The sequence below is a fragment of the Neopsephotus bourkii genome, unplaced genomic scaffold, assembly GCF_033783945.1.
Source record: "Neopsephotus bourkii isolate Nb327-2 ecotype Australia unplaced genomic scaffold, CSIRO-AGI_Nbou_v1 NB_72, whole genome shotgun sequence".
NCBI lineage: Eukaryota > Metazoa > Chordata > Aves > Psittaciformes > Psittacidae > Neopsephotus > Neopsephotus bourkii.
In genome coordinates, this window is record NW_026900589.1 from 132,453 (window position 1) to 156,271 (window position 23,819).

General features: G+C 54.1%; 5 protein-coding genes, 1 long non-coding RNA gene and 1 other non-coding gene across 7 annotated transcripts; 3 read left to right on the plus strand and 4 right to left on the minus strand.

The window, feature by feature from the left end:
- Positions 1-3,291: 3,291 nt before the first annotated feature.
- LOC133212608 (beta-keratin-related protein) lies at positions 3,292-3,625 on the minus strand. Its single transcript, XM_061354252.1, has one exon. The coding sequence runs from the start codon at positions 3,619-3,621 to the stop codon at positions 3,292-3,294; it is 330 nt and encodes a 109-aa protein (XP_061210236.1). The 5' UTR covers positions 3,622-3,625.
- A 21-nt stretch (positions 3,626-3,646) lies between these two features.
- Positions 3,647-6,460, minus strand: LOC133212614 (uncharacterized). Its single transcript, XR_009725548.1, has 3 exons — positions 6,094-6,460; positions 4,158-4,248; positions 3,647-3,867 (listed from the first exon to the last, which is right to left on the minus strand). It is a non-coding gene; the product is annotated as an uncharacterized LOC133212614 (long non-coding RNA).
- A 153-nt stretch (positions 6,461-6,613) lies between these two features.
- Positions 6,614-7,095, plus strand: LOC133212618 (beta-keratin-related protein). The gene has a single exon (XM_061354272.1). It carries the CDS (start codon positions 6,717-6,719, stop codon positions 7,044-7,046), a length of 330 nt encoding a protein of 109 aa, XP_061210256.1. The 5' UTR covers positions 6,614-6,716; the 3' UTR covers positions 7,047-7,095.
- Positions 7,096-8,448: 1,353 nt separating this feature from the next.
- Positions 8,449-8,530, plus strand: TRNAS-GCU (transfer RNA serine (anticodon GCU)). Its single transcript has one exon. It is a non-coding gene; the product is annotated as a tRNA-Ser (tRNA).
- A 2,298-nt stretch (positions 8,531-10,828) lies between these two features.
- Positions 10,829-11,285, minus strand: LOC133212629 (beta-keratin-related protein). Its single transcript, XM_061354280.1, has one exon. The coding sequence runs from the start codon at positions 11,156-11,158 to the stop codon at positions 10,829-10,831; it is 330 nt and encodes a 109-aa protein (XP_061210264.1). The 5' UTR covers positions 11,159-11,285.
- A 2,955-nt stretch (positions 11,286-14,240) lies between these two features.
- LOC133212637 (beta-keratin-related protein-like) lies at positions 14,241-14,586 on the plus strand. Its single transcript, XM_061354289.1, has one exon. The coding sequence runs from the start codon at positions 14,244-14,246 to the stop codon at positions 14,571-14,573; it is 330 nt and encodes a 109-aa protein (XP_061210273.1). The 5' UTR covers positions 14,241-14,243; the 3' UTR covers positions 14,574-14,586.
- A 7,867-nt stretch (positions 14,587-22,453) lies between these two features.
- LOC133212650 (beta-keratin-related protein) lies at positions 22,454-22,835 on the minus strand. Its single transcript, XM_061354300.1, has one exon. The coding sequence runs from the start codon at positions 22,830-22,832 to the stop codon at positions 22,503-22,505; it is 330 nt and encodes a 109-aa protein (XP_061210284.1). The 5' UTR covers positions 22,833-22,835; the 3' UTR covers positions 22,454-22,502.
- Between the last annotated feature and the right edge of the window lie 984 nt (positions 22,836-23,819).

Below are 23,819 nucleotides of genomic sequence, written 5' to 3' on the forward strand. Positions count from 1 at the left end.
CGGGCCGAGGCAGGAGAAGGAGAGCCCTGGGCACCAGCTCGCAGGGCAGTGAGAAGTGAGTGCGTTTCAGACACAGCCTCTCCCACCGGGAGATCCCTCTGGGCTGCCCAAGTCCAGAGTGGCCTTGAACACTGCCAGGGATGGGGCAGCCACAGCTTCTCTGGGCACCCTGTGCCAGCGCCTCAGCACCCTCACAGGGAAGAGCTTCTTCCTGAGAGATAACAGAAGTTTCCAGCAAATGCTGGGTGCCCCAGCGGGGTGCATCTTGTGTAAATCTCCCTTACAACAGGTCCTTGTATAAACCCAGCAGTCCCAGCACTACTGACTTTTATCCCACTGCTGGTTTAGCTCTTTCAGCATTTCTGTGTTGTACCGGCTGCCACCACCACCACCACCTCCCACAGCCTGGCCTCCCGTGTGGTGCTGCTGAGCCCCTGCTTGTATCACAGGTCCTTTCTGGAGGATGATTTCTTCAGCAGGCGCCATGCAGAGAACATGGGAGCTGCAGAGGTGAGCCCAAATTTCAGGAGAGAGCTTGGATGTCCCGAGGGCTGGGGCTGAGCAGGGCCAGGATTGCCCCTGGTATGGCGCCATGCAGGTCAGCAGTGGGGTATCCGGGGTGAATGGTGAAGTTTGTCTGAAGAGCTGCGGAGTTTCCAACACACGCTCCTCTCTGGTGTTTCCCCTCCCTGCCATGCAGGGATCCCGTTCTCCTGACACAGAGCTGCTGCAAACCGGGCCCATATGTGCATAAATACCCCCCATCTCAGCCCCACATACGCTGCAGCCGTGAGCAATTACATGCATTGTATGCATTATATGCAGCCACATGAGCAACACCCGCCCCCCTCCCATCCTCGTCCTCCTGCTTCTCAGTCCATGAAAGACCACGAAGGTTTGATCCTGGCAATGCTGAAAATGAGTCGCCGGCCATGGGAGACACCTGTGAAAGGTGCTGGGAAATGTGTCTCCCTGGGAGGAGGTGTAGAAATCGCAGGGAAGCACCTAGCTCCTGAGAAAGTTAACAAGGAGATTCGCCTTTCCTTTTCACAGCCTGCGTGCAAATGAGCAGGGCATGTTTTGTGTAGGACAGGGAACAAGAAATGCTCTTGTTCCTGAACATCCTTTTGCTCGTCCCTTCTGGGGGAGCGTTGTTCTGGCCATGTGTTGTCCCCTGGGAGATCGCTGGTGTCCTACCAGGCTGTGATTACAACACTAGCATCAGCAGTAAGAGCAGCCGTGCTGCTGCCCCCTCCAAACACCGTGTGGCTGTTCCCGCTACAAAGTGTTCCTTTGAGATCCTGTTGATCTCTGTGGGAAGAGAGCCAGAGGGGTTGCATTTAAGATATGTCTGTCCTCAAAGAGTCCTGCTCTTCCCCAGGCTCTGTTCTGGAGATGATTCCTGGGGGCATTTGCATTTTCACGTGTGCTTCGGTTGTTAATGCCCGTCTGTAACACTTGGGAGCCCTGTGTCAGGGGGATTCTGCCCAACTTCCACACTCGGGCAAGGTTTTCCTGGCACGGGTGAGATCTGGTTGTCAAAGCCTGTGCTTTAGCCAAGATCAGCATCTCTTAAACCTCGAATGTGCTTTAGGTGATTTAGGTGGGCTTTCTTCTCCCACCTTGCTTTGCCTAACAATGTCCAAGCATTAAAGCCCCCAACGTGGGAGTTCTTATCTTCTAGGAGAAAGAAAATGTGGAAAAGGTGAACAGGAGTGTGATTCTTGACTGTTTGAGGTACGTTGTACATGTCATTGCTTGTATGTGTAGTTGTCATTGCTTGTCTGCTGCTTTTTGACAATTGAGTACATTCAGGGTGAAGTACGGTACAATCCTAGAATGGTTTGGGTTGGAAAGGACCTTAAGACTTCCAACCCCCTGCCACGGTCAGGGAGACTTTTTACTAGAGCAGTTTGCTGCAACTGATGATAATGCTGATGATGATGCTGGCTTTTTATTCTGCTGATGTGGGAGAGTGTGGTGGAAAATCACTGGTTTAGGGTCACTCAGAAAATGACCATCAAAGGTATTAACAAAAGCAGTTTATAAATAAGGCATGATTGAACAGAATTTGATGGCAAGGCTCACTCTACTACTTATTATATAGATGAAGTGTAGAGAGGGAAGAGCTAAAGGGCATTGGTATAGTGCCTGAAGGCATAAAGATACAAGGGAGACCCTGCTGCTGAGTCATGATGTTCAGAACAGATGCCCCCTCCTTTCTAAACTCCTGACAGAGCCTGGGTGCGGCTGGATCTTGTCTTAGTCTCAGACTTGGTCAACAATTTGGGTCTCATGGAATGCATAAAGGAAAATCAAGGTAGAACCAATCTGGGATGGTTTGTATGAACACTGAAGGGGACAAGGGTAAAGGGGACCCTCCCCTAAGTGACAACATTCAGAACTGGCTCCTATCTTAGTCTCAGACTTGGCCAACGGTGCGTGCAGTGGAATGTAACCTTGAGAGTTTATGAACTCTGAGGGGTGCCCCACTCAGAGGGAGCGACCTGGTTGCAGCTCACTGCAGTCCAGGAGAGCCCAAAGTGTCTCTCGGCTGGGACAATGACTTACAGGGTCATAAGAGGATTGGCTTTGGGCATCAGTTCCATGCTGACCTCAGTGGTGTGTGTGTTCCACAACAGTTCTGTTCCAGGCTGTCAGGAAATGCCTGCTCAGCCCAGAAGTGCTCTGGGTACAGGCAGGGAGTTCCCAACCATCCAGATCCCTGAGTGCTGCACTCTACCTTTGCCAGGCAAGAACAGTTCTTGCTACAGCCATGGAGCGCCCAGCCATCCAGCTCGTTGCACTTGTGGAAAGGCAATCATCATTGCCGGCGGATGACAAGAGCAAAAGAGGAGGCTCTCTCAAGGCCAGAAACTATGGAGAAAGCCATAGTTTTACCAGGGAGTAACGCTTCTGGATACTCTGCTAGTCAGGACTGGGGAAAAGGGAAGGAGCAAAGAAAGATGACTCTCGCGGAGATGATGCTCGATGTCTTTATTGAGATAATAAAGGGAAATGGAACAGATGAGAACTTAAGCAATGCGTTTTGGAGGCCGAGTAAAGCTTGGGTAAGAGGTGGGAAGTGATGGGAAAGCAGAGCAAGAGAAGGGAAGCCAGAGGTTTCCTGGGCAGAGAGAGAAGGGCAGCACAGGCCCCTTCTTGCAGGCGGAGCGGCCGGAGCTCGGCTCCTCTGCAGAGCACAGCCACGCTTCTCGGCTCTCGGGGCTGTCTCCAGGGCTTTCGTGGAGGGCTGCTGGTGCTGGAGCAGAGGCAGGCAATGCACAGGCTTCAGCATAAGAGATTGCCACGTCCCAGAGCCCCGCCGAGCCCCCGGCCCAGCCCTGCCCAGCCATAGCCCCCCAGCCCCAGGGAGCCCCCAGAAGCGATGGGCACGCTGGCAGCGCTGAGAGAGCTGCCCACGGCAGCCGAGGCGCTGGATCCCACGGCTGTGCTCTGCGGGAAGGAGCTGAGGATCGGGCCCGGCAGCGTCACCAGCACTGGCGAGGGCTGGATGGCAACGCTGGAGTCGGCGCAGCGCAGGACGCACGGCTCGTTGCAGCTGTTGGCAAGCGGGGTTGGGCCGCAGGCAGCGGGCAGGCACGGGCTGTAGCACGACATGGCTGCTGGAGGGAGGAGAGCCTTAGACAGGGAAAGATTTTCTGTGGCAGATCAGGAGGATCCCTCTCCTTGGAATCGGCTCTGCACTTCCTGGCCATCAGCCCTTCTACCAGCACCCATTTGTTCACACAGCCGAACGCCCTGCCCTTGAGCGCCCTGGTCTTGCCAGGTCGGGCTCCTCTCGCCCTGCTCTCAGGAGGGCACATGGCTGAGCACAGCGCAACAGGCTCCTGAAGACAGCAGCCACTATGGAGGAAGGTGTGAATGGTGGGACCACCTCTCCCGGGGGAGCTCCTCATCCTGCCATTAGTGCAAAAGCAGCATCGCTGAACTGTGGATGGTGGAGGAAGTGCCCAGTCATCGGATAGACAGTGCTGGCCATAGGACCTGAGCCCTGGAAAGAACCACGGCTGGCAGAGACCAACCCATGTCCTGATCCACATCCCAGCCTATTCACCAAGATCCAGGGAGGCCCTCATCACAAAAACCTGTTCTGCCAACCAGGGAGACAAGAGGCAAACTGAACTGAGACTTACCAACTTCGCGGAGCAGAGGAAGGCACGAGGAGAGGATGGAGGAGCTGGCAGTTGGGCCGCTTTTATACTGCAGCCCAGAGCCCCAGGGGAGCTGAAAAATGACCCAAACACGAAGCATGTTGAGAAACGGCAATTTTGGCTTCCCAGAGCTCAGCTGGAAGATGAAAGACATGCCTCCTCTGCCTGAAATGCTTGGTCCCTTTTCATCCTGGAAAAATCACTCATGTCACTGTGTTGATAGCAATTGTGGTTCTCCCGCAGACCAGCGCTCCTTTGAGGTCCCATTCCAGGTGCTGGTGAGGCCTTGGGGCAGATTGAGGCCATGACTGGGTGTTGTGCAGGTCCTGCCCTTCCTGGGCAACGTGGCCACTGCTTACTTAGCACTCTGCCTGTGCAGCAAGGCTGAAGGGCACTCAGAAGGGTCTCTCTTTGGTGGGCTCTGGCTGGCCCTGAGCAAGACCAGTGCCTGCAGGCTGTGGAGATGCTCAGAGCCCAGCCAAGCCCCTGCAGGATGGCTGCTCTGCTGAGGGCATTGGGAACACCGGGGTGGTTGGGAGGTGATGGTCAAACAAAGCCCTCCTGAGCTCGGGAGGCAAACCCTCTTCTGAGTAGAAGCAGTGGCTCAGCACATCCTGGAGAGCCATGAAGGAGCTGTTGACTCATGCCTGAGTGTGAGACAGCACCAAGTGAACCTGTTGGCTTCAGCACCCTCTTCCCGAAGAAAACAACGCTCCTCTTGCATCACTGGAGGGTGGCTTGTGCAGGTCACTTGACCCGGAGGGTCCGGCTTGTTTTGCCCAGCTCAGGGACAGATGGGCACCTTTAGGGCCCATTAATTGCAAGGGGGCAGGAGCAGCCACCAGAAAGAGCTGAGCCACTCGGAGAGACCTCAGCTCCACCTCAGGGTGAATCACCCATGACCTGGCCCCAGGGGCTCTGGGGCAAATGACCTCAGCTATGCAGAGGTGCAGCTTCACAACCACATGCGTTCCTGCAGACATGCAGCTTTTTGCACAGTGTTGTCAGGACTGTCAGCGTCTTGCCCAAGCACATGGGGACTCCTTGGAACCCTGTCGTGCTCCTGGGTGAAACAGCAGCCAAAGGAGGACAGCACAGACGTGCCCTGACGCTCCCACTCCAAGACGTTTCCGCAGCGCACACCAAGGGGAGGCAGGCAGTGAGCACCATGCCTGGGCTGCTCTCCTCCTTGGCCTGCCCCTGCCCTGCTGCTGGATGCAGAAGGCTGGGAGCCATTCCTGTGCCATGGGGAGCCCGGCCTTGGCTGTGCCTGAGCAGAGCTGAGGCAGCTGGAGAGGGCACACACATCCACTGCCTCAGCAGCTGTGTGGGAACGCCCGAGGGCAGGAAGCGGACACCACAGGCCCGCACTTGCTCCCCGGGAAGCCTTCTGCTTTGAACTGCAGGCACCAGAGGACACGTCCTTGCCAGGCCGGCCAAGGACACCCAAAGTGGAAGCACCCTCAGGCAAATGCCCACGGGTTTGCTCCTCTGCCCCTTTGAGCTGGCACCCCTGCGGCTGATGATGCACTTTGGGAATGAGAATTTGGGGACTGAGAAATGACACAGTGCCCTGCAGCAAGACCTTTCCCCCTTCAGCCTTTTTATCCCTGCTTTGAGGCCACCTCTAGGAATACTCCCAGTGCCCCCTTCATTCACACAGTGGTGCTTCTCTCCATCCCACAAAGGGTCCTTCTTTGGCCTTCACCTTCCAACCACCCCTGGGGATCTGAGTCCCCTTCTTTCTGTGTCCTTCCTCCAGAAAGGCATCCGGCCGGGTCTTGGCTGCTTACTGAGCCCTTCCGTGGCCCTGCAGGACCTGTGCTCCTCAGCCTCAGCCCTTCCACAGGTGACCCAGGCAAGTGCCCTTCATCAGCAGCGCTCCGCAGGTCAAGGCCAGGCTGAGAGGGGCCCTCACGCTCCCCAGCAAGGATGTGCACAACCCTCACACAGGGCCTGGAGCTGCTGAAACCCTTTCTGGAAGCTGGCTGGGACCTCCAAGGCCGTTGCTTACAGGAGCAGCATCGCATGCATCACCGCTGCACTCTCACCCAATGGGGAAATGCAAATCAGACCTTTCAGATGAAAGAGATGATTCTCCATCTCACGGCTGTGCTCTGCAAACCTCAAATTGCTGTTTGTTACCGTGCTTCACAAACACACACGTGTTCCACGTCTCCCGAGGCGCTGGCTCACTGTATAAAAGGCCGTGCTACTCCAGGCCCTTCCATCCACAGCTCTTCCCTTCCTCTCCTTGGTGACCTCGGTACGTCTGAACTCCCTTCTTGTCTCCTTTGGGTATGGGGGCAAATGCTCAGGTCCTGTGCGGGGTGGTTCTGATGCAGGGCTCCAGGCTGGAAAATGCCCTGTGCTCCCCTCTGCTGGGAGCTGGGACGGTGCGGGAAGAGGGAAGGCTTTTCCCTGGCCCTGGCCAGGCAGTGCCCGTTGCCAGAGGCGCGCAGCTGGTGCCTGACAGGGCCCGGCAGCTCATGGCCTCTGCTCCCTGTCTGGGTCCCGCAGGCTCTCCTCCCTCCAGCAGCCATGTCGTGCTACAGCCCGTGCCTGCCCGCTGCCTGCGGCCCAACCCCGCTTGCCAACAGCTGCAACGAGCCGTGCGTCCTGCGCTGCGCCGACTCCAGCGTTGCCATCCAGCCCTCGCCAGTGCTGGTGACGCTGCCGGGCCCGATCCTCAGCTCCTTCCCGCAGAGCACAGCCGTGGGATCCAGCGCCTCGGCTGCCGTGGGCAGCTCTCTCAGCGCTGCCAGCGTGCCCATCGCTTCTGGGGGCTCCCTGGGGCTGGGGGGCTATGGCTGGGCAGGGCTGGGCCGGGGGCTCGGCGGGGCTCTGGGACGTGGCAATCTCTTATGCTGAAGCCCGTGCATTGCCTGCCTCTGCTCCAGCACCAGCAGCCTCCACGAAAGCCCTGGAGACAGCCCCGAGAGCGTGGCTGTGCTCTGCAGAGGAGCCGAGCTCCGGCCGCTCCGCCTGCAGGAAGGGGCCTGTGCTGCCCTTCTCTCTCTGCCCAGGAAACCTCTGGCTTCCCTTCTCTTGCTCTGCTTTCCCATCACTTCCCACCTCTTACCCAAGCTTTACTCGGCCTCCAAAATGCATTGCTTAAGTTCTAATCTGTTCCATTTCCCTTTATTATCTCAATAAAGACATCGGGCATCATCTCCGCGAGAGTCATCTTTCTTTGCTCCTTCCCTTTTCCCCAATCCTGACTAGCAGAGTATCCAGAAGCGTTACTCCCTGGTAAAACTATGGCTTTCTCCATAGTTTCTGGCCTTGAAAGAGCCTCCTCTTTTGCTCTTGTCATCCGCCGGCAATGATGATTGCCTTTCCACAAGTGCAACGAGCTGGATGGCTGGGCGCTCCATGGCTGTAGCAAGAACTGTTCTTGCCTGGCAAAGGTAGAGTGCAGCACTCAGGGATCTGGATGGTTGGGAACTCCCTGCCTGTACCCAGAGCACTTCTGGGCTGAGCAGGCATTTCCTGACAGCCTGGAACAGAACTGTTGTGGAACACACACACCACTGAGGTCAGCATGGAACTGATGCCCAAAGCCAATCCTCTTATGACCCTGTAAGTCATTGTCCCAGCCGAGAGACACTTTGGGCTCTCCTGGACTGCAGTGAGCTGCAACCAGGTCGCTTCCTCTGAGTGGGGCACCCCTCAGAGTTCATAAACTCTCAAGGTTACATTCCACTGCACGCACCGTTGGCCAAGTCTGAGACTAAGATAGGAGCCAGTTCTGAATGTTGTCACTTAGGGGAGGGTTCCCCTTACCCTTGTCCCCTTCAGTGTTCATACAAATCATCCTAGATTGGTTCTACCTTGATTTTTCTTTATGCATTCCATGAGACCCAAATTGTTGAACAAGTCTCAGAATTAAGACAAGATCCAACCACATCCAGGCTCTGTCAGGAGTTTAGAAAGGAGGGGGAATCTGTTCTGAACCTCATGACTCAGCAGCAGGGTCTCCCTTGTATCTTTATGACTTCAAGCCCTATACCAATCCCCTTTAGCTCGGTTTTACCTCGATTTCCCTCTCTACAGTTCATCTATGTAATAAGTAGTAGAGTGAGCCTTGCCATCCAATTCTGTTCAATCATCAATTCTGTTCAATCATGACTTATTTATAAACTGCTGTTGCTAATATCTTTGATGGTCATTTTTTAAGTGACTCTAAACCAGTCATTTTCCACCACAATCTCCCAGACCAAACAGAATAAAGAGCCAGGAGCAGCCACAGCAGCATCAGGAGGAGGACACTGACGAGGTGGCCGAGTGGTGAAGGCGATGGACTGCTAATCCATTGTGCTCTGCACGCGTGGGTTCGAATCCCATCCTCGTCGGTCAGCTCAGTTGTGCCCCACATAAGGCTTTGTTTTGAGAGGACAGTGGCCTGGAGGGACCTTTTAAGGCTTTCAAGTGGCTCGGCACACACCTCAACCTGTTCTGTGTGCACCTAGGCAAGAGAAACAAGAAGGGAAGCAAGGGAGATCCACAAACTCACAGGAATCTCACTGCCTCCTTGATGCCTGCAATGATGAGAGAGCAGAACACCTGGGAAGTGTTTTACAAGAACAGGTAGCAAAGCATGGTGCTTGGGATTCGGAAGCATGGGTTTATGAAGGAGAAGTCATCCTTACGATGCTGGTAGTTTCTACAGGGAGGTGACTAGCCTGATGGAGAAGGCAAGAGCAGTCGATGTTGTTCACCTTGCCTTCAGAAAAGCTCAACAGGCGATAGGATCGAAGAGGAAAATACAAGTAAAGCACTTTCTGTCACACAACATTTGAAGTAAGATTTTGATGGGAGACATTTCTCTTACCTCTTCACAGAGTCTCAGAATAGCTGGGGGTGGAAGGGACCTCCAGAGATCATTTAGTGCCAGCCAACTGCTCCAGCAGGGTCACCTTGAGCTGCTTGCTTAGCACATAATCCAGTTGGGTTTTCAGCATCTCCGATGATGTTCACCACAGGAACTTTATCCCCCTCTACAGTAAGTAAAAGTTCTGATCGTGCTGGGCCAGCCCTGTTGGCAGATCCCCTCGTGCTGACCAACCCTGTGGCTTATTGGTAAATGTGTATCCCCATGTCTGAAAGTCCCACCACTCATTGCTTTTAGTGTAGGTTTTAACAACTCCATTATAGTGTTCGATTTTCCCAGAGGCTGTTGCATGGTACAGGATGTGATATACCCACTCAGTGCTGTGCTCTTTGGCCCAGATGTATGAGGTTGCTCTGGAAATGAGTCCCATTGTGTGACTCAGTTCTCTCTGGGGTGCGGTATCGCCTCAAAATCTGTTTCTCAAGGCCCAGGATAATATTCTGGGCAGTGGTGGGAGTGTGATATAATCGATCTGCCAGGCCTCCCCATAGTTGTTCTTCAGCCATTGTTCTCCATACCAAAGAGGCTTTAACCAATTGGCTTGCTCAAATGCAGCACAGGTTTCACACTTGTGAATAACCTGGGAAATAGTGTCCATTGTTAAGTCCATCCCTCGATCACGGGCCCATCTGTATGTTGCATCTCTGCCCTGATGGCCTGAAGTGTCATGGGCCCACCAGGCCAAAAATAATTCACCCTTATGTTGCCAGGGCTAAGAATAATTCCCCCTTACATTGCCAATCTAAATCCGTCTGAGCCACTTCAGTCTTAGCAGCGTGATCTACCTGTTGATTGTTCTGGTGTTCCCCAGTGGCCCGACTCCTGGGTACATGAGCATCTCCATGGCGTACCTTCACCACCAGGGTTTGCACCCAGGCAGCAGTATCTTGCCACAGTGCAGAAGGCCAGATGGGCTTACCTCTGTGTTGCCAGTTGCTCTGCTTCTATTGCTGCAACCACCACCACAGGGCATTTGCCACCACCACCTTGCCACAGTGCACGATACCCACAACCTCTTGGAACAACCTGATCCAATCTTTGACCAGCCTCAGAGTGCTGCTGATCCCACCCCCAACCGCCTGCCCGTGCAGCCTCCCCCAGCTAAATGGGAGCACTGCCCACACTGCCCTGGCTCTGAGGGATAGTGCGTGGGAAATTAGATGCTTCATCAGCACCTTCATCGAAGTGGCCAGGCTCAGGGAGGAGCAGGAGAGCAGAACTCTCTCTCAGAGATGAGCTGGCACCATGGAGCCATGGGGCACCCAGCCATCCAGATCGTTGCACTTGTGGAATGGCAATCTCCATTGTCATGGGATGTCAAAGGCAAAAGAGGAGGCTCTCTCAAGGCCAGAAACTATGGAGAAAGCCATAGTTTTACCAGGGAGTAACGCTTCTGGATACTCTGCTGGTTGGGACTGGGGAAGAGGGAAGGAGCAAAGAAAGATGACTCTCGTGGACCTGATGCCCGATGTCTTTATTGAGATAATCAAGGAAAATGGAACAGATGAGAACTTAAGCAATGCATTTTGGAGGCCGAGTAAAGCTTGGGTAAGAGGTGGGAAGTGATGGGAAAGCAGAGCAAGAGAAGGGAAGCCAGAGGTTTCCTGGGCAGAGAGAGAAGGGCAGCACAGGCCCCTTCCTGCAGGCAGAGCGGCCGGAGCTCGGCTCCTCTGCAGAGCACAGCCACGCTCTCGGGGCTGTCTCCAGGGCTTTCGTGGAGGCTGCTGGTGCTGGAGCAGAGGCAGGCAATGCACAGGCTTCAGCATAAGAGATTGCCACGTCCCAGAGCCCCGCCGAGCCCCCGGCCCAGCCCTGCCCAGCCATAGCCCCCCAGCCCCAGGGAGCCCCCAGAAGCGATGGGCACGCTGGCAGCGCTGAGAGAGCTGCCCACGGCAGCCGAGGCGCTGGATCCCACGGCTGTGCTCTGCGGGAAGGAGCTGAGGATCGGGCCCGGCAGCGTCACCAGCACTGGCGAGGGCTGGATGGCAACGCTGGAGTCGGCGCAGCGCAGGACGCACGGCTCGTTGCAGCTGTTGGCAAGCGGGGTTGGGCCGCAGGCAGCGGGCAGGCACGGGCTGTAGCACGACATGGCTGCTGGAGGGAGGAGAGCCTGCGGGACCCAGACAGGGAGCAGAGGCCATGAGCTGCCGGGCCCTGTCAGGCACCAGCTGCGCGCCTCTGGCAACGGGCACTGCCTGGCCAGGGCCAGGGAAAAGCCTTCCCTCTTCCCGCACCGTCCCAGCTCCCAGCAGAGGGGAGCACAGGGCATTTTCCAGCCTGGAGCCCTGCATCAGAACCACCCCGCACAGGACACAAGCAGCCCCCCTCCAGCTGCCCTGCTGCCTCTGGGTGCTCCTTCACCACGGGACTGGCTGCTGGCACTGAGGGCATTTCATTGCAATCCCCCTGCTTGCTCTTGAAGGCTTGGTAGGTAAGGTCCCCAGAAAGACTCCTCATTTAGCCCCCATAAGACCTGAGCCCTGGAAAGAACCACGGCTGGCAGAGACCAACCCATGTCCTGATCCACATCCCAGCCCATTCACCAGGGAGGCCCTCACCACAAAAACCTGTTCTGCCAACCTGGGAGACAAGAGGCAAACTGAACTGAGACTTACCAACTTCGCGGAGCAGAGGAAGGCACGAGGAGAGGATGGAGGAGCTGGCAGTTGGGCCGCTTTTATACTGCAGCCCAGAGCCCCAGGGGAGCTGAAAAATGACCCAAACACGAAGCATGTTGAGAAACAGCAATTTTGGCTTCCCAGAGCTCAGCTGGAAGATGAAAGACATGCCTCCTCTGCCTGAAATGCTTGGTCCCTTTTCATCCTGGAAAAATCACTCATGTCACTGTGTTGATAGCAATTGTGGTTCTCCCGCAGACCAGCGCTCCTTTGAGGTCCCATTCCAGGTGCTGGTGAGGCCTTGGGGCAGATTGAGGCCATGACTGGGTGTTGTGCAGGTCCTGCCCTTCCTGGGCAACGTGGCCACTGCTTACTTAGCACTCTGCCTGTGCAGCAAGGCTGAAGGGCACTCAGAAGGGTCTCTCTTTGGTGGGCTCTGGCTGGCCCTGAGCAAGACCAGTGCCTGCAGGCTGTGGAGATGCTCAGAGCCCAGCCAAGCCCCTGCAGGATGGCTGCTCTGCTGAGGGCATTGGGAACACCGGGGTGGTTGGGAGGTGATGGTCAAACAAAGCCCTCCTGAGCTCGGGAGGCAAACCCTCTTCTGAGTAGAAGCAGTGGCTCAGCACATCCTGGAGAGCCATGAAGGAGCTGTTGACTCATGCCTGAGTGTGAGACAGCACCAAGTGAACCTGTTGGCTTCAGCACCCTCTTCCCGAAGAAAACAACGCTCCTCTTGCATCACTGGAGGGTGGCTTGTGCAGGTCACTTGACCCGGAGGGTCCGGCTTGTTTTGCCCAGCTCAGGGACAGATGGGCACCTTTAGGGCCCATTAATTGCAAGGGGGCAGGAGCAGCCACCAGAAAGAGCTGAGCCACTCGGAGAGACCTCAGCTCCACCTCAGGGTGAATCACCCATGACCTGGCCCCAGGGGCTCTGGGGCAAATGACCTCAGCTATGCAGAGGTGCAGCTTCACAACCACATGCGTTCCTGCAGACATGCAGCTTTTTGCACAGTGTTGTCAGGACTGTCAGCGTCTTGCCCAAGCACATGGGGACTCCTTGGAACCCTGTCGTGCTCCTGGGTGAAACAGCAGCCAAAGGAGGACAGCACAGACGTGCCCTGACGCTCCCACTCCGAGACGTTTCCGCAGCGCACACCAAGGGGAGGCAGGCAGTGAGCACCGTGCCTGGGCTGCTCTCCTCCTTGGCCTGCCCCTGCCCTGCTGCTGGATGCAGAAGGCTGGGAGCCATTCCTGTGCCATGGGGAGCCCGGCCTTGGCTGTGCCTGAGCAGAGCTGAGGCAGCTGGAGAGGGCACACACATCCACTGCCTCAGCAGCTGTGTGGGAACGCCCGAGGGCAGGAAGCGGACACCACAGGCCCGCACTTGCTCCCCGGGAAGCCTTCTGCTTTGAACTGCAGGCACCAGAGGACACGTCCTTGCCAGGCCGGCCAAGGACACCCAAAGTGGAAGCACCCTCAGGCAAATGCCCACGGGTTTGCTCCTCTGCCCCTTTGAGCTGGCACCCCTGCGGCTGATGATGCACTTTGGGAATGAGAATTTGGGGACTGAGAAATGACACAGTGCCCTGCAGCAAGACCTTTCCCCCTTCAGCCTTTTTATCCCTGCTTTGAGGCCACCTCTAGGAATACTCCCAGTGCCCCCTTCATTCACACAGTGGTGCTTCTCTCCATCCCACAAAGAGTCCTTCTTTGGCCTTCACCTTCCAACCACCCCTGGGGATCTGAGTCCCCTTCTTTCTGTGTCCTTCCTCCAGAAAGGCATCCGGCCGGGTCTTGGCTGCTTACTGAGCCCTTCCGTGGCCCTGCAGGACCTGTGCTCCTCAGCCTCAGCCCTTCCACAGGTGACCCAGGCAAGTGCCCTTCCTCAGCAGCGCTCCGCAGGTCAAGGCCAGGCTGAGAGGGGCCCTCACGCTCCCCAGCAAGGATGTGCACAACCCTCACACAGGGCCTGGAGCTGCTGAAACCCTTTCTGGAAGCTGGCCGGGACCTCCATGGCCTTTGCATTCAGGAGCAGCATCGCATGCATCACTGCTGCACTCTCACCCAATGGGGAAATGCAAATCAGACCTTTCAGATGAAAGAGATGATTCTCCATCTCACGGCTGTGCTCTGCAAACCTCAAATTGCTGTTTGTTACCGTGCTTCACAAACACACACGTGTTCCACGTCTCCCGAGGCGCTGGCTCACTGTATAAAAGGCCGTGCTACTCCAGGCCCTTCCATCCACAGCTCTTCCCTTCCTCTCCTTGGTGACCTCGGTACGTCTGAACTCCCTTCTTGTCTCCTTCGGGTATGGGGGCAAATGCTCAGGTCCTGTGCGGGGTGGTTCTGATGCAGGGCTCCAGGCTGGAAAATGCCCTGTGCTCCCCTCTGCTGGGAGCTGGGACGGTGCGGGAAGAGGGAAGGCTTTTCCCAGGCCCTGGCCAGGCAGTGCCCGTTGCCAGAGGCGCGCAGCTGGTGCCTGACAGGGCCCGGCAGCTCATGGCCTCTGCTCCCTGTCTGGGTCCCGCAGGCTCTCCTCCCTCCAGCAGCCATGTCGTGCTACAGCCCGTGCCTGCCCGCTGCCTGCGGCCCAACCCCGCTTGCCAACAGCTGCAACGAGCCGTGCGTCCTGCGCTGCGCCGACTCCAGCGTTGCCATCCAGCCCTTGCCAGTGCTGGTGACGCTGCCGGGCCCGATCCTCAGCTCCTTCCCGCAGAGCACAGCCGTGGGATCCAGCGCCTCGGCTGCCGTGGGCAGCTCTCTCAGCGCTGCCAGCGTGCCCATCGCTTCTGGGGGCTCCCTGGGGCTGGGGGGCTATGGCTGGGCAGGGCTGGGCCGGGGGCTCGGCGGGGCTCTGGGACGTGGCAATCTCTTATGCTGAAGCCCGTGCATTGCCTGCCTCTGCTCCAGCACCAGCAGCCTCCACGAAAGCCCTGGAGACAGCCCCGAGAGCGTGGCTGTGCTCTGCAGAGGAGCCGAGCTCCGGCCGCTCCGCCTGCAAGAAGGGGCCTGTGCTGCCCTTCTCTCTCTGCCCAGGAAACCTCTGGCTTCCCTTCTCTTGCTCTGCTTTCCCATCACTTCCCACCTCTTACCCAAGCTTTACTTGGCCTCCAAAATGCATTGCTTAAGTTTTCGTCTGTTCCATTTTCCCTTTATTATCTCAATAAAGACATCGAGCATCATCTCTGCGAGAGTCATCTTTCTTTGCTCCTTCCCTTTTCCCCAATCCTGACTAGCAGAGTATCCAGAAGCGTTACTCCCTGGTAAAACTGTGGCTTTCTCCATAGTTTCTGGCCTTGAAAGAGCCTCCTCTTTTGCCCTTCACATCTCATATCAATGAAGATTGCCGTTCCACAAGTGCAACGAGCTGGATAGGTGAGCGCTCCATGGCTGTAGCAAGAACTGTTCTTGCCTGGCAAAGGTAGAGTGCAGCACTCAGGGATCTGGATGGTTGGGAACTCCCCCTCTGTACCCGGAGCACTTCTGGGCTGAGCAGGCATTTCCTGACAGCCTGGAACAGAACTGTTGTGGAACACACACACCACTGAGGTCAGCATGGAACTGATGCCCAAAGCCAATCCTCTTATGACCCTGTAAGTCATTGTCCCAGCCGAGAGACACTTTGGGCTCTCCTGGACTGCAGTGAGCTGCAACCAGGTCGCTCCCTCTGAGTGGGGCACCCCTCAGAGTTCATAAACTCTCAAGGTTACATTCCACTGCACGCACCGTTGGCCAAGTCTGAGACTAAGATAGGAGCCAGTTCTGAATGTTGTCACTTAGGGGAGGGTCCCCCTTACCCTTGTCCCCTTCAGTGTTCATACAAACCATCCCAGATTGGTTCTACCTTGATTTTCCTTTATGCATTCCATGACACCCAAATTGTTGACCAAGTCTGAGACTAAGACAAGATCCAGCCGCACCCAGGCTCTGTCAGGAGTTTAGAAAGGAGGGGGAATCTGTTCTGAACCTCATGACTCAGCAGCAGGGTCTCCCTTGTATCTTTATGCCTTCAAGCCCTATACCAGTGCCCTTTAGCTTGGTTTCACCTTGATTTCCCTCTCTACACTTCATCTATATAATAAGTAGTAGAGTGAGCCTTGCCATCAAATTCTGTTCAATCATGCCTTATTTATAAACTGCTTTTGCTAATACCTTTGATGGTCATTTTTTGAGTGACCCTAAACCAGTGATTTTCCACCACACTCTCCCACATCAGCAGAATAAAAAGCCAGGATCATCATCAGCATTATCATCAGTTGCAGCAAACTGCTCTAGTAAAAGGTCTCCCTGACCGTGGCAGGGGGTTGGAACTCCATGATCTTAAGGTCCTTTCCAACCCAAACCATTCTAGGATTGTACCGTACTTCACCCTGAATGTACTCAATTGTCAAAAAGCAGCAGACAAGCAATGACAACTACACATACAAGCAATGACATGTACAACGTACCTCAAACAGTCAAGAATCACACTCCTGTTCACCTTTTCCACATTTTCTTTCTCCTAGAAGAAAAGAACTCCCACGTTGGGGGCTTTAATGCTTGGACATTGTTAGGCAAAGCAAGGGGGGAGAAGAAAGCCCACCTAAATCACCTAAAGCACATTCGAGGTTTAAGAGATGCTGATCTTGGCTAAAGCACAGGCTTTGACAACCAGATCTCACCCGTGCCAGGAAAACCTTGCCCGAGTGTGGAAGTTGGGCAGAATCCCCCTGACACAGGGCTCCCAAGTGTTACAGACGGGCATTAACAACCGAAGCACACGTGAAAATGCAAATGCCCCCAGGAATCATCTCCAGAACAGAGCCTGGGGAAGAGCAGGACACTTTGGGGACAGATGTATCTTAAATGCAACCCTACTGGCTCTGTTCCCCCAGAGGTCAACAAGACGGCTGCCCCATCCCTGGCAGTGTTCAAGGCCACGTTGGACTTGGGCAGCCAAGAGGGATCTCCAGGTGGGAGAGGCTGTGTCTGAAATGTACTCACTTCTCACTGCCCTGCGAGCTGGTGCCCAGGGCTCTCCTTCTCCTGCCTCGGCCCGGCTGGGCACTCCAGGAAACCCAGAGACATTGTGGAATGAAGGGGGCCTGAAACGAGACAAATTCAAGCTCGGTCCCACTCCTGCCAGCGCCGCCTTCCCCTTCCCTCCCCTTCCCTTCCCTTCCCACCGCTGCCCTCCCCCGCGGGCGATGGGAAACGCCGGCTCCGGCAGCCGGGACCGGCCGCTGCCCTTCCCGCAGCGCTGCACACCCTGTGCAGAGAGGAATGAGCCTGCAGCGCCGACAGACAGAGCACGGGCACCGCTTGGCAGCGCAAACCGCCGCTATTGGCCGGGGCGCCCGGCAAGACACGGTCCGGCGGGGGGCACTCGGGTACCACCGCCACCAGCGGCAACATGAACCAAGTGACCAGTGCCCTGCCCCGCCGCAGGGCAGCACAGCATTAACACACGTATCCCTATCCAGAAACACGGCTGAAACAATGAATCAACAGCTCTGTGAATTGAAGCTGCTCCTGCCCAACACCACCATCACACCTCTGCTTCTTTACATGAGGTCCTGAAGGCAGTGCACTAAACAGACACATTTTGTCTGAAAACAGTTTGGTCGTTTATTAAATCTGTACATAGCTCGCCAATACCCTTCTCAGCAATGTAATTTTAACCTGCTCCATCACCTCTCCGCAGTCTATCAGCTGAACAAAAGGCAAAGCCCCTTTGCCTCCTTTGGTACCCATTCAACCCAAAAGACGCTCCATCCAAAAGGCAAGTTTAATCATTTTATTTAACATCTCTTTCTGTCCACCTACTGCAGGTGGAGGCAAACATTGGGTCTGATCACTAATAGTGCCAGGAAAAAGTCATCCCAAAAACTGATCCAACACGAGAGACTCCCAGGTACCAAGGCTGTCAGAGCACCAGCTCCTCACAACTGCAGGATTTCAGTCTACACTGAAAACTTTTTACCATTTGAAGCTCAGAGATGCTCTTCTCTGCATGAAGAGAGCTTTTATTGTTACTGGACAGAGTTAGTGGTGTTGAGGAATAGCAATGTGTTTGCTCAGTGGCAGTTGCGCTGATGTCCCAGGGCATCAGGAGGTTCTGTTCCAAGTTCAGTCTTAGTCCCATTAAATCCAGACAGCACTGCCTGAATCCCAAGTCAATACAAAACTAAAATTAATCAAATCATAAAAGCTCCTTGAAGATGCACAGGCAGGAAAAAATCTGGACACTTGGGATTGTCCATTTCTTCAAGAATGTCTTTAAAAACCAGAAGGACCTCCCTGAGGAACCAAGGATGTTGGTCAACTGAGTTCTGCTCTCAGATACTGGCTTCACCATTCCAGGTCAAATTGGCAGTTTCTAGCACTCCACGTAGTTTTTCACATCAAATATCCATTGCGTAACATTTGTAAAGTGCTTTGAGATAGTTCCATGAAAACACTAAGTTAGAGGAAGGGCAAAATATCTCTTAGCAGCACCTATCTGCTTACTATTACGACATTTCTTTTTTTCCCTTCAGATCAGCATCGCTATATCCTCCTTTGCCTTCTCACTCAGAGTCTGGTGCCAGCAATGGAGAAGGCACACAGCAAAAGCTGTTGCTGCAGGGCAGTGAGAGGATGCACTGGAAAACATGAGGATGTTTTCTGGAAGGATGAAGGAAGCAGAGCTCCAGAGGAGGACAGGTATTTACTTCCCAGAAGGATGAGTATTTCCTTCCCAGCTACCTCAGGAAAGGAGTGCCCATGCAGACTGATGTGCACAAAGCTATGCAGGAGGCTTCAGGCTGCACAAATATTTGCTAAACAAGGAGAGAGGTGGTGCTAATCATAAAAATAAAACCAAAATCAAGACATTGATGCTTTTTTGGGGGGAGGACATAACTGCTCTTTAGAAGCCATGGCCTTAGGGATGTTAACCACCTAGTAGTAAAATCCTGCTACCATTCCAGTTGACAGCAACTGGTCTCCAGTTAGCAGCTTCACAAAAGCAATCCTTGTGTGAATAGATAAAGCTTTCCCAGATTTCTAAAAGGTTAATCTTACCATTAGAATTGCACTTTAAAAACAGGCATGGATCCCTGTGCACTCTCCCCAAACACCTCCTCGACTTAGGAAAGTGGAAAGAAAGGCTACAGTTATTCACTGTCCTACAGCTACCAGGGTTTGAGAGATTTGATTGAGGTGCCTGAAGGAAGAACACAGTTTTCAGCTCAGGAAAAAAACTCAGCAGGTTTCACAGCTTGGCTTGCATTGGCTTCAGGTGTTTGTGGAAAGACTCGTGAACCTGTAAAAGGAGAGAGTGGTTACAAGCAGATCAGGCCTCATCTTTAAACCATTTTAGCTCTTCTCTTCTTGCAGTGGGGTTTTATACCAAGGAGATCCGAATCAGAGGCACTCCAGAGATGTAAGATCAGCCCGCTAACTCCTGTATTTGAGTGTCTGTGTGACACAAAGCACGAGCTATAAGGACCCTCCCCAAGAAAAGAGCCTTCGCACTACCTTTCTTGTAAGAAAAGAATGCAAGGTATCTCACATCCATACAGGCCATGGGGCATTTTAATTAAAATCCAAATGGGAGACGTTTCCTAGGGGGACTAATGAAGCTCCTAAGCCCCACTGACTTCAGGAACTCAATAAAATGGAGCGAGTTCTGTTGCGATTCAGCTACAGCTGCAGTCCCTGGCAGCCCATCATAGGCTGGCTCACCATTCTTCTCATGCTGAGGAGAAGCTCACGGAGGGACTTCCACTGAATGTGACCAATCAGCCTGATACCAAGGCAAAGAAAACAACACAGGCTGAGAAACAAAACTCAGTAAAGCAAGAACAATTGAAAGCATGTGGAAAAACAGAAGGAAGAGGTTGGCCATACACAAGCAAAGTTTAAATCACCGTCCCCTTTGGAGAATAAGCTGCCCAATACTGTCCTGGTTTCACCTGGGATAAAGTTCTTGTTCCTCCTAAAAGCTGAGAGGAAGCAGAGACAGGACACCTGATCCCCACTAGCCAAAGGGCCATTCCATTCCAAAGCAAATCATGCCCAGTATAGAAACTGGGGGGGAATCCCTGGAAGGGACCAATCACTACTCAGGTTGGGCTGGGTATGTGTTGGTGGGTGCTGACCAATTGTGTTGTGCAGCAGTGCTGGGTTTTGTCTGTCCCCTTTGTAGCTTCAGATTCTCTCCCCTTGTTATATCCATTATTACTATTATTATTCTTATTACTACTACTACTATTACTATTATTATTTTCATTATTATAGCATTATTATTGCTATTCTCATAATTCTCATTATCATCATTCTTGTCATTATTATCCTCATTATCATTATATTTATTACTATTATCTTTATTATTCTCATTAGTATCATCACCCTTATTAAAATCTTTATTATCATTACCATCATTATTGTATTATCATAATTGTACTTTATCATTGTGTAGTACTTTATTATCATTATAATTAATTCTATGTTAATATTTATTGTTGTTCTCATTTATTAGTAGTATAGTATTGTTATCATTACAATATCATACTTTATTTTGGTTATTAAACTGCTGTTATCACACCCCGTGGTTTTCCGTCCCTTTGATTCTCCTCATCCAGGCTGGGCTGGGAGGAGAGTGTGTGGTGCTGAGGTACTGGCTGGGTTTGATCCACGACAGGCTGGAGCTGGGGCAGCCGAAGGTCTGCTGGGCGCTGTGTGCAGGAGCATCCAGAAGAGAGGGAACTTCCAGGGCTGCCCGAGGTGCCAGCTCATCTCTGAGAGAGAGTTCTGCTCTCCTGCTCCTCCCTGAGCCTGGCCACTTCGATGAAGGTGCTGATGAAGCATCTCATCTGCCATGCACTGTCCCTCAGAGCCGGGGCAGTGTGGGCAGTGCTCCCATTTAGCTTGGGGAGGCTGCAGAGGGAAGCAGTGGGGGATGGGATGAGCAGCACTCTGAGGCTGGTCAAAGATTGGATCAGGTTGTTCCGAGAGGTTGTGGGTATCGTGCACTGTGGCAAGGTGGCGGTGGCAAATGCCCTGTGGTGGTGGTTGCAGCAATGGAAGCAGAGCAACTGGCAACACAGAGGTAAGCCCATCTGGCCTTCTGCACTGTGGCAAGATATCGCTGCCGGGGTGCAAACCCTTGTGGTGAAGGTACGCCATGGAGATGCTCATGTACCCAGGAGTCGGGCCACTGAGGAACACCAGAACATTTTGCTTTTCTGAAGTCAAGGTGAACAACATCCACTGCTCTTGCCTTCTCCATCAGGCTGGTCACCTCCCTGTAGAAACTACCAGCATCGTAAGGATGACTTCTTCATAAACCCATACCTCCGAATCCCAAGCACCATGCTTTGCTACCTGTTCTTGTATAACACTTCCCAGGTGTTCTGCTCTCTCATCATTGCAGGCATCAAGGAGGCAGTGAGATTTCTGTGAGTTTATGGATCTCCCTTGTTTCCCTTCTTGTTCCTCTTGCCTAGGTGCAGATAGAAGAAGTTGAGGTGTGTGTTGAGCCAGTTGAAAACTTTGACTGGCTTAGGGTCACTCAAAAAATTACCATTACACATATTAGAAAGAGCAGTTTATAAATAAAACATGATTGAACAGAATTGGATGGCAAGGCTGACTCTACTACTTAGTACATAGATGAAGTGTAGAGGGGGAAATCAAGGTGAAACTGAGCTAAAGGTATTGGTACAGTGCCTGAAGGCATAAAGATACAAGGGAGACCCTGCTACTGAGTCATGAGCTTCAGAACAAACGCTCCCTGCTTTTCAAACTCCTGAGAAAGCCTGGGTGCAGCTGGATCTTGTCTTGGTTAACAATTTGTGTCCAAAGGAATGCATAAAGGAAAATCAAGGTAGAACCAAGCTAAAATGATTTATCTCAAGACTGAAAGTGACAAGGGTAAGGGGGACCCTCCCCTAAGTGACAACATTCAGAACTGGCTCCTATCTTAGTCTCAGACTTGGCCAACGCTGCGTGCAGTGGAATGTAACCTTGAGAGTTTATGAACTCTGAGGGGTGCCCCACTCAGAGGAAGCGACCTGGTTGCAGCTCACTGCAGTCCAGGAGAGCCCAAAGTGTCTCTCGGCTGGGACAACAACTTACAGGGTCATAAGAGGATTGGCTTTGGGCATCAGTTCCATGCTGACCTCAGTGGTGTGTGTGTTCCACAACAGTTCTGTTCCAGGCTGTCAGGAAATGCCTGCTCAGCCCAGAAGTGCTCTGGGTACAGGCAGGGAGTTCCCAACCATCCAGATCCCTGAGTGCTGCACTCTACCTTTGCCAGGCAAGAACAGTTCTTGCTACAGCCATGGAGCGCCCAGCCATCCAGCTCGTTGCACTTGTGGAAAGGCAATCATCATTGCCGGCGGATGACAAGAGCAAAAGAGGAGGCTCTCTCAAGGCCAGAAACTATGGAGAAAGCCATAGTTTTACCAGGGAGTAACGCTTCTGGATACTCTGCTAGTCAGGACTGGGGAAAAGGGAAGGAGCAAAGAAAGATGACTCTCGCGGAGATGATGCTCGATGTCTTTATTGAGATAATAAAGGGAAATGGAACAGATTAGAACTTAAGCAATGCATTTTGGAGGCCGAGTAAAGCTTGGGTAAGAGGTGGGAAGTGATGGGAAAGCAGAGCAAGAGAAGGGAAGCCAGAGGTTTCCTGGGCAGGGAGAAGGGCAGCACAGGCCCCTTCCTGCAGGCGGAGCGGCCGGAGCTCGGCTCCTCTGCAGAGCACAGCCACGCTCTCGGGGCTGTCTCCAGGGCTTTCGTGGAGGCTGCTGGTGCTGGAGCAGGGGCAGGCAATGCACGGGCTTCAGCATAAGAGATTGCCACGTCCCAGAGCCCCGCCGAGCCCCCGGCCCAGCCCTGCCCAGCCATAGCCCCCCAGCCCCAGGGAGCCCCCAGAAGCGATGGGCACGCTGGCAGCGCTGAGAGAGCTGCCCACGGCAGCCGAGGCGCTGGATCCCACGGCTGTGCTCTGCGGGAAGGAGCTGAGGATCGGGCCCGGCAGCGTCACTAGCACTGGCGAGGGCTGGATGGCAACGCTGGAGTCGGCGCAGCGCAGGACGCACGGCTCGTTGCAGCTGTTGGCAAGCGGGGTTGGGCCGCAGGCAGCGGGCAGGCACGGGCTGTAGCACGACATGGCTGCTGGAGGGAGGAGAGCCTGCGGGACCCAGACAGGGAGCAGAGGCCATGAGCTGCCGGGCCCTGTCAGGCACCAGCTGCGCGCCTCTGGCAACGGGCACTGCCTGGCCAGGGCCTGGGAAAAGCCTTCCCTCTTCCCGCACCGTCCCAGCTCCCAGCAGAGGGGAGCACAGGGCATTTTCCAGCCTGGAGCCCTGCATCAGAACCACCCCGCACAGGACCTGAGCATTTGCCCCCATACCCGAAGGAGACAAGAAGGGAGTTCAGACGTACCGAGGTCACCAAGGAGAGGAAGGGAAGAGCTGTGGATGGAAGGGCCTGGAGTAGCACGGCCTTTTATACAGTGAGCCAGCGCCTCGGGAGACGTGGAACACGTGTGTGTTTGTGAAGCACGGTAACAAACAGCAATTTGAGGTTTGCAGAGCACAGCCGTGAGATGGAGAATCATCTCTTTCATCTGAAAGGTCTGATTTGCATTTCCCCATTGGGTGAGAGTGCAGCGGTGATGCATGCGATGCTGCTCCTGTAAGCAACGGCCTTGGAGGTCCCAGCCAGCTTCCAGAAAGGGTTTCAGCAGCTCCAGGCCCTGTGTGAGGGTTGTGCACATCCTTGCTGGGGAGCGTGAGGGCCCCTCTCAGCCTGGCCTTGACCTGTGGAGTGCTGCTGATGAAGGGCACTTGCCTGGGTCACCTGTGGAAGGGCTGAGGCTGAGGAGCACAGGTCCTGCAGGGCCACGGAAGGGCTCAGTAAGCAGCCAAGACCCGGCCGGATGCCTTTCTGGAGGAAGGACACAGAAAGAAGGGGACTCAGATCCCCAGGGGTGGTTGGAAGGTGAAGGCCAAAGAAGGACCCTTTGTGGGATGGAGAGAAGCACCACTGTGTGAATGAAGGGGGCACTGGGAGTATTCCTAGAGGTGGCCTCAAAGCAGGGATAAAAAGGCTGAAGGGGGAAAGGTCTTGCTGCAGGGCACTGTGTCATTTCTCA